At 25.7% G+C, this 22,125-nt stretch overlaps 2 protein-coding genes across 4 annotated transcripts; one reads left to right on the top strand and one right to left on the bottom strand.

The window, feature by feature from the left end:
• The first annotated feature begins 580 nt into the window (after positions 1-580).
• LOC114123253 (myotubularin-related protein 14) lies at positions 581-18,134 on the top strand. Of its 2 annotated transcripts, none has more exons than XM_027986156.2 (11): positions 581-1,219; positions 2,073-2,129; positions 3,224-3,585; positions 3,671-3,856; positions 5,249-5,471; positions 7,329-7,660; positions 7,735-7,845; positions 7,908-8,279; positions 8,343-8,417; positions 8,479-8,561; positions 18,046-18,134. In XM_027986156.2, exons 1-11 carry the CDS (start codon positions 1,127-1,129, stop codon positions 18,069-18,071), a joined length of 1,920 nt encoding a protein of 639 aa, XP_027841957.2. In that variant the 5' UTR covers positions 581-1,126; the 3' UTR covers positions 18,072-18,134. The 2 variants fall into 2 exon arrangements, with proteins under 2 accessions (XP_027841957.2, XP_050062015.1); XM_050206058.1 differs by lacking the exon at positions 18,046-18,134 and adding an exon at positions 15,097-15,336.
• LOC114123248 (protein Wnt-16-like) lies at positions 12,647-20,323 on the bottom strand. Of its 2 annotated transcripts, XM_027986150.2 has the most exons (9): positions 19,653-20,323; positions 19,503-19,574; positions 19,315-19,430; positions 18,422-18,711; positions 14,775-14,931; positions 14,201-14,351; positions 13,546-13,686; positions 13,216-13,473; positions 12,647-13,153 (listed from the first exon to the last, which is right to left on the bottom strand). In XM_027986150.2, exons 2-9 carry the CDS (start codon positions 19,512-19,514, stop codon positions 13,052-13,054), a joined length of 1,227 nt encoding a protein of 408 aa, XP_027841951.2. In that variant the 5' UTR covers positions 19,515-19,574; positions 19,653-20,323; the 3' UTR covers positions 12,647-13,051. The 2 variants fall into 2 exon arrangements, with proteins under 2 accessions (XP_027841951.2, XP_027841950.2); XM_027986149.2 differs by having other exon boundaries at positions 19,503-20,323.
• Between the last annotated feature and the right edge of the window lie 1,802 nt (positions 20,324-22,125).

Below are 22,125 nucleotides of genomic sequence, written 5' to 3'. Positions count from 1 at the left end.
CAAACTGCATTTATACCATTTTTTTGAAGGTTTTATTTATTCCGCAGGAGGGGCGGGAAGGGTCATGCCCCCGCTTTTGTTGCCAATGTTTGTATACCTATTACAGTATTTTACCTAACCTAACTTAGCATTTTATGTATATGTATAATATACATCTTGCTCTCCCCCGGTGAAAATTTCTACGAGCGCCCTTGGTTTCATTGCAATTATTTTTCTTTATAACAGCTTGAAATTTTTCTTGAATCGCTTCTCCAACGTTTTCTGGTACCTATTTTGGAAATATTATTATAATTTATAAAATTATTTTACATTACTATACATTGATAAATTATAATGCACTATTCAACTGAAATTATATTGTATAATAATAATATATTTATTATAATACGTTTTTCATTATATCATAATATTATATGACATGTACCTCCATCACCATCATTGCTTGCATTACCATTACCATAACCACAATACCTATATAATATAAACGCGCATCGTTGTTGTTTTTTTTGTCGTGCGTATGATAAAGCGCATTAATTCTTATCAACGAATGTGTACGTAGTTGTAGTTGGGGAACAAATATTACATACATTAAATATGTATATACTTTATTTACGAACGTCGGCGGCATGACCTCATGACAAGCACGTTGATTTGTTTTTTTTTTTATTTTGCGTTTCTCGATAAGTTTTTTACTACCGTAGTGCCTATGCGGTGTTTCCCTCTGGTCCGGTCTTCATTTTAAAGTCATCTGTCGGTCGCAGCATAATACTCTAAATTATCATATTGTCTAAAGTTTCCGCCGTTGTCTAAGACACGCTCGCGTCGTCAATAATAAAAATATTATTTACTGCCATTGTCGTCATCGTCATTATTATTATTATTATCATTATTATTGTTATTACTATTGTATCGTCGTGTAGTAGTATTAGTAGCAATAGCAGTAGCAGTCAGCCGTGTAGAATCGAAGTCAAACAGTAGCCAAGTACATTTGCGGAACATACTCCTGTGCTATCTGCGATTACTTATGTAGAGGTAACAATAGATTGTTATCAATTTAAACGTGACGCGAAGAGATTTCGAAGCGATGATTTTTCCGCTTGTCCCAGTGATCTAAAGTACCCCAAAAATGGATAAGAACGTCGTGTCCGAGGACGACATCAGTTCGTTGATTGGACATTTCGCAAAAGAGACGTTCAAATGCACCAACAGCGATTCGTTTGTGAGTACACAGACTGCCTATGTTACTAATTTATTCTTATAATATTGTTACACATAGTCGTTCTGTAGTCATTGTTTTTGTATTCACAATAGTTATTTTGACAATCCATGACATGAGAACAACATTTCAATATAATTTTCATTGTATTAAATTTTGGCTATTGGAAGCCTGCCAAACACATTAGGGAATATGTATACATCATTGCCCCTTTTGATCATTGTGTTAATCATATTACAGAATAACATTGAATTGTTTTTACTAGTATTAATATGTCTAAAAAATTGCTATACCAAGTACTTAATGGTCCATTTGATATATGCTAATAAACAATTCGACCATAGTGTCTCATCTTGAAACACATTAAATCATATTTTTGTAACCAATAAAGCTGGCCTTAGTACGACCTTTAATATGACCTGATATTAAACATTGGCCAATACTGATGTACATTTTTATCATTGCTTGTGTAGGCAATTTTATTTTTTAATAACTTGATTGCATATTATATGATAAACAATATTTAATTATCATAAATAACGTGTTATATTCGTAACTTAATTCATCATGATTTTTTGTTATGCAAGATAAAAAAAAATGTGACTTCATTAAGGAAATTATAAAATAACATAGTTACCTATTAATTTTTTTAAATTTTAATTATTAATAGTCTTCCAAATTAAAATATATAAATAATTAAATTTATCATTTTATTGTATTATAGCATTTAGCCAAGAATTTGAATATAACTTCTTATCTATAGTATTTTAATAATATCCTTTGTGATAAAGATTTTGTAAATTGATTTTAGTGATTTTAATTAATTATTTTTAAATATTTACTTAATTGTTTTTAGGGTTTTGATGTTATGGAAAAATGTTTAAATCTATTACGACTGGATTACAAATTTATGGTAAGATAAATTCTCTATATTACAATTAATAAATGTATTGCATTTGGTTATATATTATAACATTCATGTACATATTAATTTGTGTTACCTCTATATTTACATTGAATTCCTTAAAATTGTAAGATAATGAACTAATAACTGTAATTGCAACAAAATTCTTAGGCATATAAAATCTTATATGTAATAGGTATATAGTAAAACATTATGTTATTTATTTAATATAATAATTTGGTAATCCGATGATGCTGAATTTGGTTTATTTGTGTTCAGTGATCATAAAAGTTAAAAACCCAGGTTGGTTATATTGCCTATAAATCACTGGACTCGATTAATTGAATGCAAGATTAGTTTAGTTATTAGTACAACTATGTTAATAATAGAATAGAATAAGTAAAATTCCGTGAGAATCAACCATAAAGACCATAATAATATCTATTGTTTGCTCAAAAGAAAATATTAATGGCACTAAGTATAGTGAACAATTACGTGTAAAAATTAAGACTAATAATAAAAAACTTTTGAATAGCAATTAAAATAATTGTAACTGAAATACATTAGAAATGAATGTCAGATATATTATCAGTCTTTTAAGTACTTTACTTTTTAAAAAAGTATTTACAAGAAGTTAGTAGATTACACTTTAAATTAAAAATTTATCAGTTGATAACATACTTGGACAAATCGCATTATTTTTCAAATTAAAATATTTCGTTTATAATATTCAAAAGTTCTAATTAAAAATGTATTTTGTATTTAAATCATTATAAATTTTCAATAATAATAATGAATAACAATTTTTTTATTTTTTCTAGTGTATTTTTATAAATTGTAGTAAATTATTAGTATTTCATCTATGTTAAAAAGATTATGTGTTAAAAAGTGTCTAAACATTTTTTTTTAGTAATAATTGTATATAAATAAGAGGTTTGAATAAAAATAATTAAAACACAGTTTATTTAATGTATTAGTACTATATTCATTGTAAAATGTAAATAGATAAATCATTTTTTCCTGAAATAAAATAATTATGAGTCATTTTGATATTAAATTTAATAATGTATTCAAATTGTTATTCAACCTAACTGTTTTTTCAGATAATTGATAATAGCAAAGGACGTATAAATGAGCAATATCCACATAAAATACCAATTTTACAACATGAAAGGTTTCCAAGAGGTCCAAGAACTTCATCTAGTTCTGTTGATGACATTTCACCAAAAGGAAATTGTAATCGAAAAAGGAACAGTTTAGGTGCACCTTCACCTAGTAATCATTCATCTCCAGAACCTTATGTGCGATCTCAATCACCAAGGCTTAATAGCCCCAAAAAAACTAGTGAAGCAGTTGGTACTGATGTAGTATTAATTGATACTTTGATAAATGAAGCCAAATTTGCACGTTGTCGTAATCGTTTTGTTGTACCTGTCATATTATATCAAGGAAAATATATTTGCCGGTAAAATATATATTTTTTAAAATTTAATTAATGTTGTTTTAAATATAATAGTATATTAATTTGTTAATTAATCTATAATTGTTAGGTCTTCAACAATAGCAAGAATGACAGAAATAGGTCTTGGGACTGCAACAGCAAAAGGTTTATCTTTTGAAGAATTCAGACAACTTGATAAAAAGAGAAAATGCGATGTTGAATTACTTAATGCTTGGAAAGTTGGCACTATTATTGATTTAATGGTTGAAAACGAAAAGCAAAAATATTTATTTGCGTAAGTGTTCATTCCAAAAATAACATTTAATATGTTGTGTAAAGAAGATTTGGTATCTCGACTGTGTTTTCCAAAAAAATATTTTAAACTATGAGTTATGATATATGTACCAACTATAATAATAATCACATAAAACTTTTGAAAATATTTAAATTTGTCGTGAGATTTACATAAAAATATTACACAATGTTATTTTTTTGAAATTTAACTATATAGGTCTTCAAAATTAGATTAAATTAGATTTAAATTTTGTTTTTAAAAATTTTAAGATTTTAATAATATAAAAAAAAAAAAATCAATCAATAACATAAGTAAACATTTTTAAATGAACTTCTTGACAAATTTATGTATGTACCTATTCAAAAGTATTATTGGAAAAATTAAGTTGGTTAACAGAAATTGGTAAAAATGATTTTAAATTAAAGACGGTAGATAAGTGGGTACTGCTCTGTTATATACCAGGTGTTGAGTAGGTCACTCACTGTTATAGGTGTGTTAAATTTTTATTCAATGATATATCATCATATACAATAAACGAACGATTCTGAGTGAAAGCTGTCTATCTATATTTATTGTTATGTATTTTGTTATTCCTATTAAGTAAAATAATTTATTTTACCAGTTTAATTCATTTTTTCCAATAATATTTTAATTATTAGTATTTCATTATGATAGTATTGTATACTTACATACTATATTAAATCAACTTTATTAAACTAAAAATTTAATTACATCTTTCTATAATTATCGTTAAAAAATAAAAAAAGGTTCATAGTATAAAATAAATCAAAAATGTCATCACGTGTAGTAAAATTTATGAATCATGATAATATAATATATTTAAATTTTTAACTTCCCATGAAAAAGTTTTTAAATTATAAAAATTTAATTAACATTGTTATTTATTGTTTAAATAAGTAAGTTTTATTTAAGTAAGTCATATTTTGAACCTATAAAAAAGTAATTGTCTGTATTTTTTAGATTTTATTGTTTTAATATGAATTACTTAATATTAAAATTTTCAAAACCTTGATATAAGTAGTAAAGTTTTTATGAATTTAGAGAATAACAAAAAAGTAATATTTGCTTAACTCGTTATTAATATGTGCTACGTTTACTAGAGAGAGTACTCCTGTATTTCTTTAACAGTTGATATTGAATCCTGTTAAGTATGTTATACTATAGAATACCCAGGTTTCTTGGGTAATTTTTTCCTTTTTTCTTATGTACTATTAATTACCTATGCATTATGTATTATATTTATTCGATTATAAATCATATTATTTGATTTTCTGAGTTTGAAATATATCATTTATTAATTAAATGTATTATTATAATGTATCATTGAATACGAAATATTTATTAATTGTCTTTTTTAATTTATATTTTCAGTGTCACATCTTCAGAAAAAGTAGATGATACTCAAAAATATGCCGTGTTCCGTATTATACCTACACCATATCCAGGATGTGAATTTTTCCACGATTTCAAAAAAAACAATTATAATTCTGAAGGATTAATGTTTGATTGGTCTGATCCGTCTATTGACTCAACGCTTAATGTGAAACCTAATCCTGCTGTTGATCAGTTGGATATCCAATGGAGTAAATACAAGGTTAATTTTTTTGAGTATTTATATTTTAAATAATTAATAATTATTTTATTTTATCAAATTATTTTTATTATTAAAATTGGCTGTATTAGATATTATAATATTTGATACATGGTGTACTTATCCATATTGCCCATCAAATTGTGTTCAAACTTTCAATTTTGCCTCATGTATCAACTTTGCTTTTCATAAAAAATGGTCATACTCTTGTATTGAGTTTTATACTAATGTGCTGTTTACTTATAAATTGTAATATTTATTACAATTATTTATTTCCAAGTTTAATAAGAACTATCATTTGTACATACTTAAATTCAATTAATTTACATTAAAATGCATTTTTATTTATCTAGAATAAGTAAATATTTCTACAAGAATAAGTCTTGGTAATCAAATCAAAATATATTTTTTATATAAATTCTAACTAAACACGACATATAGTAGGATCAGAAAAATCTTAGTTTCATAGTTGATACTTTAGGAAAATTTGGTAAGTTTATATTAAGTAATAACTAATAAAACTGCAAATTTGGTAAATAAGTAAATTGTTCAATATTATATTATTATAACAGTTTTATTTTTATATCAGTAGATCTGTTATTATTATTATTATTTTCTTTGTTCATATACTATTAGAATATTATTTATAACTTAATTTCATGTTCACTTTTTAATTACTTAATGAGTTTTTCTTAAACAAGAAGTTCACAAGAAACTTGTGAAAAAGAATACATTTATATTTTAATTCTTTGTAGAATACTAATTACAAATAAATACAATATTAATAGCCAAAATAATTTTAAATTTATGATTACTAGGGAACGGACTTTATTGTTATAAAAATATATTTACCATTTTTCTTAAAATTTAGAATACAAATCTAAAATATGTAAGTATAGAAAAAATGTATTAGTATTGCAAATAACAAAAATGACAAACAACATATTGTATTGTTTCAGATGGTACTTTCATCTGGAATTTGTTGTCGGTATATTTTTTTAAAAAATCTATGAATTCTTGATATTTTAGCTTGAAGTTGGAATATGTGCTTGAATTAACAAACGACACAAATTGGTATTAAAAGCTAACACATTTTGGAAAGATGTTATTGGTTTTGATATTAAACATTTTTGTTAAAATTAATTTTTATGATCTTTATTTTGCTGGTGCTTTGATGTAGATTTATGTTGAATCACTGAAAAACATTGATTTGTTGGTTTTGCCTTTTCACAGCATGAATAGTACATAATTGCTCCATCACTTGTAAATGTTTCTTTAGAAAACTCATTTAAATAACAATTTGCTTTCAATTGTACTACTTTAGGTATTTTAAAAACATAAAACTACACATACTATGTGTACATACACTAGACTAAATCCAACTAAGAATACTTAAAAAAATGATTGTCGTGTATTATTTCCTTATTTATATTCTCTACTCTTACCCATCTATATTTCACAATAGTCACATTACTGTACATATCAACGCAATAACAAAACTAGTTCTGGTCTGGATAATGTAAAAAAAAATATAATTTTGTTGTATAAAATAAATTACTTTTACTTAATGTTTGTGAATATATTCTTAAGAAAATGCAGTTAAAATTTAATTAATTAAAAAGAAAATTGTAAAGTATGTATAAAATCACAAAATTTGTAACTATACAGAAACATTTTAAAATATATAAAGTAAATGAGTTTTATTTCAATTAATCTTAATCATGTACATTTTTTGTGAGATAAAAAATATTTTATTCTAGTAAGAACTTGTATTAACAATAATATCCGTTTCCTAATGATGACACTTAGTTTATTATTTTTTCTTATGACGATAAATAAATATTAAATTTGATGTTACAGGAGTGGGACTTGCGGCAACTGACAGAAAATTACTTAAGTTTGATGTTAAAATATGTTTGGTGTTCATCTAAAGGTATTTTAATCCATTGCATCAGTGGTTGGGATCGTACACCTATGTTTATATCACTATTGAGAATGTCCTTATGGGCTGATGGTGTTATCCATAAATCATTATCTCCTAGCCAAATTCTTTATTTGACACTTGGGTATGACTGGTATTTATTCGGACATAACCTTGAAAATCGTCTTGAAAAAGGAGAAGATATAATGCATTTTTGTTTTCATTTCCTCAAATATATTTTTAGTGATGATTTTAAAACTCCTAGTATGCCGTAAGTTAAAAAATGCAAGGTTATTTATTATATTAATAAAATAACTAAAAAATTTTTATTTTGTACAATATTAGTTCTGCTGTTACTGCACCAAGTAGTCCTAAATACTCTTCACACATGAGTGAATTTGACTTAACTGATTTGGATCAATTAGATATTCGTTCACGAAATAATAGTAATGGCAGGTATGTAGTTAATCTTTCAAATAGTGTTTGATCATTATAATCATTTAATGTTGATTTTATAGTAATGAAGATTTAACTAATGGTAAATCTTATGATACTTTGGAAGATAATTATTCACAATTTGATTTTGAACCAACTCCTAAACTAAAATCAATAAAAAAACCAGCAGAGAAGTTTTTCATAACAGAAACCATTTATGAAATGGAAGACATTGAAGACATTGATGATGATGATTTTATCATGTCTGATGAAGTAGAAACAAAACGGTATAAATGTTCATCTCCTCGCAGGCGGCATCGTTCAGTTAGGTCTCCAGAGTTAGATTTTGATTTTGACGACTGCGAAATTCCATCCAATTTAGATAGAACTATGCCGGTTGACATGCCTACTTCACATAAGATAAGAACCTATTCAAATTCAAGCGAGACTGATGAGTAAGTATACATAATAAAGTAATTAGAAATATTGTTTGTTAATTATCTTTGTCGTGTTATCAGATGGTCAATGGTAACTCAAACCGGTAGCCTGAATGGTAATGATTTGTCTGAGAATAGATTTCGACCGATTTCATCGTAAGTTAAAGTATTGTATAAAATATTTGAATTTTCTAATTATTTTATTTGAATTTTGTAGACGAGAAAACAGATTATCTGCTGTCAGAGAATTGTTTCATAAATGTTACAGTACATATGGTTACAAAACAGATGGTCCAGAAGGTATTCTTAGTAAATTATTATTTTGATATTAGATTATAATATATATTTAAATTGCATTTTATTTTTAATGGTACTATTTGGAAGATTTATTGTGAAAAGAGTTAAATAGAATTGTATATAACATAAATAATATCTGACATGTATAATACTTATATTTAACTGAGATGACTTATTAAATGCTTTCATTCTAAATCAATATTATATTACAATCTGACAATATTAAGAAAAAATAACTGGCCAATTATTCAATTTTAAATTTACATACCATTATTTATTATCTATTACTCAATCTTTATAAGCACTTAATATAGATAGAACAGCCTTTACTATTATTTTTGTATCAACATTCCCCATAAATTCACTTAAAAGTGTATTTATGCATAATGTGTTAATAAAATTTAGATAATTTGTATTATTATATTTCTCCTAGCTAACCATCACTCTCAATAATATTATATTACCTGTGAAGGAAAATTTTTTTAATTTTTGTTATATTTATAAATTTAACAATACAGGGAAAATGTGTCATAATATTTTCAAACATACAATTAATCTTAAATTGTTTTAGGTGCATATTTTTTTATGTACTCATGTTTTGTGTATTATCATAATATTTTATATTATATTGCAATAATTTTCAAATAAAGTAGTATATTGAAATTAAATTTACTTAAAACTAAAGGTATGTGGTAACAAAATCAGCTGTCTCTGGACAACACTAATTTCAGAATTATGTTTCATATTCTTAATGTTTGTGAGTTAAACGAGTTAAACTTTATCTGAGGTTATGGTGCTTTAATTTCCATTTTACCTACATTTAATATCAAGTACACAAGGATTAAATGCTTTGCTCAACATTTGTCTTAATTATATTATAACAACTATAGTTTGATTATAGCCCCAAGTGGTAAAAATATATTTCAACATAGCATACCTATTTTAAAATAACTGTTTCATAATTTCAAAATTGATTTTACTTGCACTCACACAGTTTAAATTGCTATTACTTGGTACTATTTAAGAACTTATTTTTTAATCTATCTGATTAATTGGTGTATTAAGTAAAATCAGTTATTTAAAAACAATTTTAATAAAAATAAATTAGTATCATATTTTCAACAAACTTATATTTGTTCTTTAGTATACATAAATATATATCAACTATAAAAATTAATTTTATTTTTAAATAGTTATAATAAAAACGAGTATTGCATCATTCTGGTAGAAAATATGAAACACAATTTTGATATTAAATGTGTTAATAATTTTTAAAAATGATATACTTAATAATGTTACCACATTCTTAACGTTTTAATTTATTATAATTTTAAGAACTAGAGTTAAGTTAATTACTCACAATTAATGAAATTAGTGGGGATTAAAGTACATATTTTAATAATAATAAAATTTGTGTTTTTGTTACATTTTGATTGATTTTTAACTGGTAATTTTGTGTATAAACTCAATAAAAACTTACTTATGATGAAAAAACATATTAATAAGTTTGAGAGTTGTAATTCGTAGCTATAGAATATAATTTAATGTAATAACTTTTTTTTTGTGTTGTACGTATTATACATTTAGATATAAATTATTGTATTACATATTATGATTGTGTTGTAATAAATCTATGCTGTAATAACATTAGGTTATATTAAAAATTATATTTCCCTGATTTATTAAGATATAATCTCTTTATCTTCACGCAACATATTCTATTTTTGAATTCTAAAATCAAATATGGAAGTAGTAATTTCACTTGTTACATATTATACATAAAATAATTAATAAATTGAACAAACTATTAATAAATTAGATATTTAATTTACTTTAGTTAAGTAAATTTATATCAACAATGTTTCTTATATTTATAAAACATTTGTTTTTCTAATATATTAATTTTAATTTTTTTTTTTTTGATTTTTTAACCTCTAATAATTACCTTTATCAATAAAATTGATGTATGATGTCATCTCAAAATTAATTTAATTATCAAACAACTCCTTATAGTTAGATCGTTTTTAAATTTGTTAATATTTTTAAGACCTCTTAGTCTGATGAATTTGTTTAAACTTGACAGCATACTAAAAAATTAGTTTTAATACATTAGTTTTATTATAGCATCTTGTCCATTTTTTATTGAAAATAATTTTGAAATTACCAAAAGAATATTGATGTTTTCACAGATTAAACTAAATTAATTGATTTTTCTTGAATACCTTACTTTATTTTACTATGTAATAATTTTAAAATTATTATTTTGTTATTTTTATCAGAACTTTAAATTATGTTATTGATATAAAACGTCTTGATCATTGAGTATCATTAAAAACTTAGTAATTCAGACTAAACACAAACTAGACAACACTGATCTAAATTTGTCCGGACTAAAGAGTTGTATTGTATAATCAATAATTAATTTTTAATGTAATACTTATTTATCTTAACTTATAGTATCAAAATATCAAATTTTTAATTAATCATCTAGGCTATTAAGGATTAAATTTATATTAATTATATTTAATTTAGGTTCTCTAAATCAATATTATCGCCAAATTTGATATTGTTAAAATAAATTAATTGTTTTTTTTTATAGCAATTTCAATTTTATTTTATATCTACTTAGAACTTATTAGTTAATGGAATGTTGTGACCTACTAAAAAAAGATTTGACCTATTTCTTATATTATTAAAATTATAAAATTGTATTTTATAATGTTCAAAATGATAATGGATTATTAATATTTTATAATATCATAATTTGTTTAAACTTATGTTTCCTAGCAAGTAATAGTCAAACAATATGAACTATCATGACTTTGGTCTGATAAAATAATATTATTTGGTCAAAAGCTTTTTTATTTTATGTAAATTTTTGAATATTCATAAATATCATGTAAAGCAATAATGTAATTTAATCTTGCATTGTATATTGATGATCCAATTCATGAAAAATTTGTGTTTTTTTTTATCTCAGCTATATAAGCTGATATGTATGACAGCAATATTGGTAAATCTAATAACCTGTCACATTTCCTGCCTAAATGTGAATTTGAGTATAACAGGTATAAGTTTTAAGTTATAGTTATAAGAATAAAATAAATCATAATTGGCTGTTTTAAAATTGTTTAGTTACAATTAATATATTGTTAAGTTCTGAAATTTACATGACTGTTTATTTAGCTTATATTAACACAATATTATTCAATAATAATAAAAAAAAAAATAGGTTTTTATACATTTAAATATATTATAATATGTAAGATATTAAGAATGTATTTCTTTTTTTAGGGGGGGGGGGATTTGGAAATTTATAAAATTATATGTACTTAATATTAATTTATTGGATCTGTTAATGGTCTTGAACTGCACATTTAATTTATTGTGATTAATTAATTTTAAAATTTACCTATTTGTGATATACAAATAGCTTTAATATACATCAAAATCACAACAAACACGGACACCAAAATCATTTAAATTGGACTTAATACTGTGTTCATAGAATTAAGAAGTACTTAATATTTGTATTCTTTTAATATTAGCTCAATGACTGGCAGGTTATAGATGTACACCTCATGTTGTTAATGACTTATATACGTGTAAACCGTCAGATTTACATGTTTAGTTTAAACTGGTATGTGGTAAACACTGATGAATAATAATTGTGTTAATATTGTTATTTTAGAACTTATTTTTATGTAATTTTCTTTTATTGTTAATGTTATAAAATGTATCAATTTTTGTAACATTTCATAATAATTTACATTCTGAAAAATTACTGTGTTTTATTTTTTCTTAATGTAGTATTCTTCAAGCTTAACCTTAATTTCTCAGTTTTCAATGTTGATAACAGGACTAAGGTATGTCTGTGTGGTGAAGGAGGGAGAGTAACAAAAGTTAATTGTTTGAATATTTAATTACTCGTGAAATGTTTTATTTATAAATCAACATCTATGTTTTCTTAATTTTGTCCTACCTAAAAATTAAAGTTATATAATTATAAATTATAAGTTGAATACATATTTCAATCACATTATTCCTGTATAAAAAAAGAAATAGTTTTAAAATAAAATACAAACAACTTTTAGTTGAATAATAATTTAATATATGAAAGAATAATATTACATTCTTTTACATCATTACATTTTAATACTAAATATAAATATATAATGCCCTAAATGCTACACAATGTGCTTTCGTATACTACAAAGTATGCGAGTGCAAGCGAAAGTTAATTAATTGTGGAAGACGTGTGTGTATTTCATTAGGGGAGATCGGAAACGTACAAATAGGATAAAAATATTCATAATATTGTAGCATGTGCTTGATTTTAATTATTATTGATATGTTTATGAAAATTTGTTATATTATTTCTATTAATTGAATGCAAATTTGCATTTATTTAGAAGATCAACAGACTAAAGATTTTTTTTTTTTTGAAGCAATCATAAAAAATTTAATTTAAGTACACGTTCAATTTCATGTATTTATTTACAAGATTTTTGTTCAATGTTTTTGTAGCAGAGATCGCATTTAACATAACAGCACCAAACAAATTTACAATTGCAGTGTTCCTCTTCTTTCACAACCTGAGAAAAAACAAAAAAACATTTTTACTTTACGTTTATTGTTATTAGACATTATTGATTACCTTAGTGATATAACCACGACCACAACACAGTTTATTACAAGAATCCGGCCCAGTTGAAGTAATATTGCACTTGCGGCCTTCTGTACCCAGTACTCCGTTTTCAAAGTCCTGTTTGCAGTAGTTTGGTGACTTCTGTATATGCACCAATTCTTTTGATTCAATTAACATTCGGTTTTTTAGTCTGTTTAAAGCTCTGGGCTCTCTCTTCTTATGTATTGTATTGTTTTTCTTTTGTGAATCATTCACATTATGATTTATCTATTGTCATGAATAATTAACTTATCAAAAATTATGATGATTATAATTTAAATTAATCAATCTACAACATACAAGAATAGCTTTTCCATATTTCTGTTTGAGTTCATTACCAATCTCATTGAACGATGGCATAAATTTCCAACATGTTTTTAGTTCACATGATCCAGACACACCATGACAACGACAATGCATTTTCATTAATGACATTACAATCTAAAAATAGAATAATTTAGATTAATAAACTTTTAACTGTAAATTAATGATTCCATAGTTATAAACCAGGGGCGTCCAAACAGTCGATCGCGAACAATTTCAAAGTGATCATGTTAGGATTTATTTTTAGGGTCACACGTCCTATATGTTTTAATAACTATAGTTATTCAATGATAAAAAAAAATTTTCTATGAAAGTCGATCTTCAAAAGTGAAGTATTTTTTTTAGTAGATTGTGACCAAAAAAAGTTAGGTTACCCCAGTTATAAACAATAATAATAATAATAATAAATATAAATTGTATAATTTTTTTGATAGGTTAGGGGCAAACCAATGGGGACATTTCTTAGTGGAAAATCATTATAATATTTTATAGTTGGTGCTGAATCAAGAACATAGCCTTCAAAATGTAATTATTATTAGTATTATTGAGTATAAGTAAATACTGTTTATTGCTAACTAGAACCATATTATGTGCTGGAACATTTTAAAACAAAATAACAACTCTGTCTTACCTGTCGGCCTACTTCATTGTTATGCAAATTCATTTTGAGACGATTAGACCAGATTCTTTTTTGTTTTGTGGTTTTGAAATTATCAGGGCGATTAGGTTCAGAACCATCAACAAATTTTCGAGAGAATTGCAATCCAAAACGCAAATTATCACTAAAAAAAAAATAAAAGATATACATTAAATTATATAATCTGTTTTTCAGGTAACATTAAATTTTACTCCTAAATCATGTCTGAAACAGTAATTTTTCCAAATGCTAATTTAATTCTAGTGATAAATGTCAGGTAATGACACACTTTAAAAGAATTTACCTACTCAAATATAGTGTAAAAGGAGATATTGCTTTTTATAAAAATTTAAGTCTTCAACATTCACTTTCCAGAAGAGTTAAATACTATTAATGCTCCTATAAATGTGTAATTTAATTTTTATACCATTGCAAAAATGTCTTACAATCATCTAATATAATATAATATATAATTTATGCTATCTAAAAAAATTATTATATTATTTATATAATAAACAAGTATATTTATTTAAGCACAAAGTTATTATCTTAATCTAATAATATTTACCTACAACCTCCCCATTTCCATCCTTCTGGCGTTGTTTGACCATGTTGCATAGAGTCGCAACTGCATTCAGTTAATCTTCCTGAACTGCATGCGTTTGTTATTGAATACACTACACCTGCACTAGTGATAGCGTAGATAAAGGCAGTCTCTTTACTACCTGCTCAAATACATAATAATAGTTATTAACTATATATGTTTAAATGAAGATTCATTTTTTTACAAGCATATATGTGCTAAAAATATTTTTAAGGCATTTTTTGATAATTTTAATGCATTTTTCTTAATTTGTTCATACATTTTTTTTTCTTTACTGTTCTTTTAGAAACAATAAAAAAAATATGAGCTAATAGTTATTTATACTAACAATTAGATGAGAAGAGTCACCCAATGGTAACAATATCTTTACTGGTTTTATAAAATGAAAATAAAAATTGTTGTGATAAACAAGACATTTGACAAACAGCCAACAGAATAAATTATCAACTATAGCTAGGCATTTTAGCTTTAATTAATACTTACATTTATCGATAATTATCAAACATTCAACTAAGCAGCTAATGTACAATACTATTAAAAAAAAAAAAAAAATACACTATTGTATATAATTTTTCAATTTTTTAGCTATAATAAAGAAATTTAAATGCATTTTTATAATACATCTTTTGATTTTTTTTAAACCATTTTTGCATTGTTTGAGAATTCTAGAGCATTAAAATTCCAACCTTATATATTAAACAAAAAACTGAGTAACAATATCGATAAAGTAATTTATTGTTGTTTACAATAAAAAATATATGCTAAAAGAATTATTGATAACAATGCAACAAATGTGCGATGCAGACAATTAAGAACTTAGTAAAAACATCTACAAATTTTAACTGTTAACCTACCTTGAAATCAAACCAAACTTTCTAGAAAAATTTTAAAAAAGAAAGAAATACATGTCATTTGAATTTTCAGAGGATATAAGGCATTAATAAGTTATTAACACCCATTGAAGAACTTAAAATTTAGTTGGGTTTGATTTCATTATTTTTCAGTGAAACTAGAGATACAATAAAATGACGTATATTATTTTCAACTGAAATTATGTTTGATTTATTTTCATATAAATAATTGTATGGAAAAATAAAAAAGCAGGTAAGTGGGTACCGCTCTGCTGTACATTAGTTGCCATGTGGATCACTATTATATATTATAGGAGTGTTAAATTTGAATCTAATGATAGTTATCACTTATCATTGTATACAAAAAACGATTCTGAACGAAAATGATTTGTCAGCCTAGGATATAATTTCCAGTGGTTGGTGAAAAAGGTGGATTATGTTTTGTTGTATTATATGTATGAATATTTTATAAGAGATGTTAATACGTAAGAAATAAGTTAAGAAAAACTATAGATAATAAGTAAAACAGCAAAATTCAATAAGTTAAGCAATACTTAATTATTCACACAAATAGGTTAAAATAACAATTGTGCAATTCAGTGTCAGTAAACTTTATATTACAGTTAGCATAGTAAGCAAGATATAATAATAAGAAATGTAAATAAATTTGTTTAATAATTTATTAATCGGGTTAAAATAACAATTACATAATAATCATAGTGTCATAGTGTCTATAAACTGTAAATTTAACGTAGTAATAGAAAAATGTAAAACATTCGATAGTAATTCGATTGTAAGTGTAATATATAAGAGAGATGGCTAAGACAGCAAAGGGGGTCAGTGGTGGTGATCGTGTGACTCCATCACCACCGGACGTCGTGTTTAAATAAAGTTCTTTTGAGTTATTTTGTGTTTAACTTTATTTTGGTATACGTTCGAGTAATCGGCGTATACGACAGTTTTAATGGTCTGAATTCATCAAAATTTAAGTTCTTTTATACTTATTGTAAGCTAAACTTATGAAAAATCTTATATTAAATTTTTAACTCTTAGCTACTTATGCAAAATTTTTTGTGAATTATACCTACAAAATAATTTGCAAATATTCATGATTTTGATAAACTTTTGTCAATATTTGAACTTCAAATGCTAATATAAAAAAAATTGTGCCTATGTACTCTTATAATTTTTAAATCACTATAAGAGTAACTTGTGAGAAACTTTGTATTAAATTTTCAAGTATTTTGATTGGGCCAAAAAAATGTTATCGATACTTCAAAAAATATTTTTCAGAAAAATTGAAAATTAAATCATGTAAAGAAAATGACAATCTAAATAATTGGTGAAATTTTCAAGTATCTACGACTTATACTTTTTAAATAATAACAAATATTTTAAATCGTTTGAGGATAAATCGTTATCGTTACGTTATTTCATAAAAATTTTAAATTCAAATGCACTTAAAATTTTTCCTATAATGATGCTTTGAGTTTTTTCTATAGATACTTGAAGGAAAACTAATGGAAAACTTAGTGTTGTATTTTTAATCCTTAGTTATTAACACAAAAATTTTTATGATTTTTCAACTTCAAAATTACTTGCAAATTTTCACGATTTAGATAGATATCATACAAATTTAAACTATAAACGCTTATAAAAAAAAATTGTGACAAACAATTTTTAATTTTTTTTAGCTACAATAAGAACAACTCATAAGGAACTTTGTATTAAATTTTCAAGTTTTTTTGGTCATCCAACATTTTTTTATCGACACTTCAAAAAAAAAATCCATAACAATCGAAAATTTATATTTTTATATTTAATATTTTGAAAATTTAACTGTAAATAGATAACACTAACATAAACATTTGGTGAAAATTGCAAGTATATACAGTGATTAGTTTTTGAATTACAACCATATAAAAAAATTGATTTAGTCGAAAACTGGTTTTGCGTAAAAATTGCCATTTTTAGTCACTTTTTTTTTTTGCTTTTCTTGATTTTTTTGAAAACTGTTAAATTTTTTTACTTTTGACCTTTATAATGCACCAATGATATTCACTTTTCCATCGGAAACCACCCCCAAAGTTTGAGTCTGTGTTGGTAAGCATTATTTCGACTAGTTATGCTGTACACAGACACAAAAAAAAAAAAAGAAACACACACATCATTGTAAAGTCAATACATTCATCATTTCGTTCAGAATCTAAAATGTATAACATGTTTATCAATTAAACACTGATTATTTTAATCATTTATAATTTTTGATTATTTTTAAAAAATTTCTCACAATTATATATAATTAAAATATGTTATCAGTACCATGATAGCACTATAAAAAAAAAAAAAATCGCTTGTTATAAATTAAAATATTATAATTTCAGATGCTAGGAATATTTCAAGAAATTAAGGGTAAAATTTAATGCACACACTGTAAAATTTGAAATCGGTATTTTATGGAACAATTAATTGTAAGTACATATAAAATATTTTGGCAAAGAAGTCTATGGAGTCTTATTTGCTATTAAATGTCTTAGCGACATGCCTATCGAGGAACAACATTTTGTTTCAACAAAAGCTTAATAAATGGTAGCTACAGCACTAAATATAATGATACATAGAATAAATATTATTTCACAAATGTACCTATTGGTAATTCATTTGTCTAACAAAATTAATGAAAGCACAAAATAGTTTTAATTCAATATATTTTATTTTAGTATCAATACTATAAAATGTATAGATAATATAATTCCAAACCTTTGTCCAGTGTAGGTCCAAATACACTTTGTTCATTTTCCATAACTGAACAATTCCATCGTTCATGGCGAAATTGAAGTTGACACTGTTCAATGGCTTTTTTAGCTCCATCAGATACTGAATATATAGCATTGGGGTGTTTCATGCACACATCCACCTGCTTTGATGCTAAACCTGGTAAGGCACCACAAACAGCTCTGGCTTGAACTATTTCTGGATCCTCGATCTCTGAACCTGGTGATGCTTGTTGCTGTTGAAGAGGTGGTGGTATTCCTATTATACCTAAATACCTACAATTAAAAATTAGTGCAAAATTAAGAAATTTTATAAAAGTATTCAAAATAACTAATTACAAAAGAAGGGACTAATTATTATCAACTCTATGGGTTAATTTATGTATGTATGTATATATATATAAATATGAAATTAGATACCGATTCTGAGGCTTTTCTATACATACACATTATGTATACTACAAGCAATTACCTGAAAAATATATAAACTTACAAAGAATACACTACAAACAAAAAAAGTAATAATAATAAAATAAGCTATTACAAGTTACTGTTGAAAGGAAACCTAGTTCATGGTACCTATAGAGGCTAAATAACTGTTGATATAAACAAAATACAGAACGTCATGTTATAATAAAATTTACATATATATGCATAATATATGAATAAAAAATACAATCCAATTAAAACAATCAATCTGTTTAAAAATATTGAAAGCGTTTTAAAATTATATAAAATAAATAATTCAAAAAATGCTAAACGTCACATTAGTAAAAATGAAAATAATGACACTCAAACTACATAACGCAATCTTTAGCAAACACAATATAGTGACAACAGTCACTTTGCCAATGGAAACTAGCTAATAAAATGACTTACATCCAATTTGGACTTGCAGATAACGCAAACGGCAGAAACAACACAATCAGTTGAATGAAACTCATCACATTTCTCATACTGGCCAACGTTACAGATAATATAAGAATCGATGTACTCTATATGAATTGTAGAGAATTTGTATAGATTAACCGAACAACATTGTCATCCTAGTATAAACTATGACATACGAGTAGGGCCATCAAAAAACCAAACAGTCACCAAGCCAGGACACCTAGATGACAGTTGCGGATGTACGTGACCTACGGACGTATATAAGCCGATCGTTGAAATTGTTCGAAATGCATTCACGGTACCAAACGATTACATGGCGCACTTACTGCGTTCATATGAGCGATCATCAACATTGTAGTTGTCGCAGACGATCTGGCGGCGGCCAAGTTGCTGAGTTCGAGGTGCAGACGACGACTAAACGTTACTGTCCGAGCCCGAACAGAAGAGAGAAAAGCGGACGACGAACGATCGACGGATTGCCTATGGGCAACGACCGCGGACGGTTTGAACTCTGCAGCGGCGACAGGAGAATGCGGTGACAAAGTGCACGATACAGACGATATTGTTATTATTATTTATTTATTAACGTACACGGACGGCGAGGTTTTTACTCGTATAGATAATATTATTTGCTAGGGCAGCGAAACGGATGATAATTGATTAGGACCGCGTAAGGTTTTCGCAGTGAACGAACGGTCCGCAACGCCGGAGATCGGCCGACTAATGAGTTGCACCTCAACACGGTCGACTGACAACACTGTTGGCGCTTACAACGTTTCGCCACTCGCTTCGCAGTGGCAATAATTTGCCGTATGCGTGTACGACACGGTCCCTTCTGCCAACTGTTTCGTTGATATTTATGATTTAATATTAATCCGTGCAGATATTACGTTCCCGTTATAATAATATATTAATATATGTACGTAATAATGTACAGATAGAACTTGCGCACAAGCATGTGTTGCGTATACATCGTATTATAATTTCCATACGCGTTGAATTCATATTAATTGATTACCATCCAGTGTTCGGTAATCTCACGCCGAGACGTCGGAAAACGTTAATAAAATTAGTGCAACATCTGGCCCGCGGTATAATTAATTCGCAATTCGGGACTACGCTTACGCTCCGACGAAACGGATTATTGATTATTATCTCGTTTATTAAAACGTTATTCGATGTTTGCCCGTCTACGTCGGTGCTGTATTCCGTTTTTGTGTTTTCGAGCGATACGTGTACGCAAAATAGGTAGTTATTAATTTTGTGTTTGCCGTTTCGGAGTGCGGCTGCAGCTGCTGTTGCTATTTTATTGCTAGGCGAACGCGGTTCAAGTCGTTCCTAGAAATTTGTATGCATAACGTGTCACGCAATAGTTGTGCATATAATTAATTATAAGATATAAAATTAAACAAAACAAGACAAGTCATAGTTTACACGAGTACATATTTTAGTGTCAATTTCCGAACAGATTAACCGAAAAAAATGTAAATGTTACCTACGAAAAAAAAATATTTATAAAAATAAAAATCATTAACACAAAGTTTTTAATTTAAAAAAAAAAGTGGGTACCGTTCTGCTGTACATTAGGGAGTGGGGTTGACCTCAAACTAGGGTAGGTTAAATTTGAATGAAATGATAGGTATCATTGTAGGTATACGAAAAACGATTCTTAACGAAGATGATTTGTCTGCCTAGGATATAATTTCCAGTGGTTGGTGAAAAAGGTGGTTTATGTTTTAATGGCCTGAATACACCAAAATTTAAGTTCTTTTATAATTATTGTAAGCTAAACTTATGAAAAATCTTGTATTAAATTTTCAAATCTTAGCTACCTATACAAACATTTTTATGAATTATACCTACAAAATAATTTGCAAATATTCATGATTTTGACGAATTTTTGTCAAAATTTGTACTTCAAATGCTAATACAAAAAAATTGTGCCTATGTATTCTTATAATTTTTTAATCACTATAAGAATAACATATGAGGAACTTTGTATAAAATTTTCAAGTATTTTGATAGGGCCAAAAAAATTTTATCGACACTTCAAAAAAAATTTTCAGAAAAATTGAAAATTTCAGTTGTCTATAAATAGCTCAAAAAAACTCAAAATATTTTGAAAATTAAATCAAGTAAAGAAAATGCCAATCTTAATAACTGGTAAAGTTTTCAAGTATCTACGACTTATACTTTTTGAATACCTAATAACAAATATTTAAAATCGCTTGAGGATAAATCGTTATTTAACGCGGTTTTGTAAAAATTTAAATTTCAAACACTCATAAAATTTTTTTGTCTGATACCGGTAGAGTTTTTTTTACAGATATTTGAAGAAAAATTTATGGAGAACCTTGTACCAAATTTTCAAAACTTAGTTATAAAAGAAAAAAATTTTACGATTTTCCAACCACAAAATTACTTGCAAATTTTCGCAATTTTGACATATTTCGTATAAATTCGAACTTCAAGAACTTATAAAAAAAAATTGTGACTAACGATTTCGGATATTTTTTTATCACTTTAAGAAAAACTTATAAGAAACCTTGTATTAAATTTTCAAGATTTTCTGGTCAGCCAAAAAATTTTTATCGTTATTTAAAAAAAAATACTTAAAAAAATTGAAAATTTCAATTGTCTATAAATAGTTAAAAAAAAACTCAAAATTCTTTGAAAAATTTAACTGTCTATGGAGAACGCTAATATAAACATTTGGTGAAAATTTCAAGTATTTACATCGATTAGTTTTTGAGTTATAGCAAAATAAAAAATTCGATTTTGACGAAAACTGGTTTTGCA

The sequence above is a fragment of the Aphis gossypii genome, chromosome X, assembly GCF_020184175.1.
Source record: "Aphis gossypii isolate Hap1 chromosome X, ASM2018417v2, whole genome shotgun sequence".
In the NCBI taxonomy this organism is placed as follows: Eukaryota; Metazoa; Arthropoda; class Insecta; order Hemiptera; family Aphididae; genus Aphis; species Aphis gossypii.
The sequence above is the reverse complement of the archived record's forward strand: the minus strand, read 5'-3'. Positions and strand labels throughout refer to the sequence as shown.

Bases quoted from the DNA above. Each gene is read 5' to 3' on its own strand.
- LOC114123253 (XM_027986156.2), top strand. From the start codon at position 1,127: ATGGATAAGAACGTCGTGTCCGAGGACGACATCAGTTCGTTGATTGGA. The intron at 3,586-3,670 runs GTAAAATATATA...TATAATTGTTAG, and splicing joins CAAGGAAAATATATTTGCCG to GTCTTCAACAATAGCAAGAA. The intron at 8,562-18,045 runs GTATTCTTAGTA...TTATAATTTCAG, and splicing joins CAAAACAGATGGTCCAGAAG to ATGCTAGGAATATTTCAAGA.
- LOC114123248 (XM_027986149.2), bottom strand. The intron at 14,352-14,774 runs GTAAATATTATT...TTTTTTTTTTAG, and splicing joins TGGAAATGGGGAGGTTGTAG to TGATAATTTGCGTTTTGGAT. The intron at 13,474-13,545 runs GTATGTTGTAGA...TCATGACAATAG, and splicing joins AATATGGAAAAGCTATTCTT to ATAAATCATAATGTGAATGA.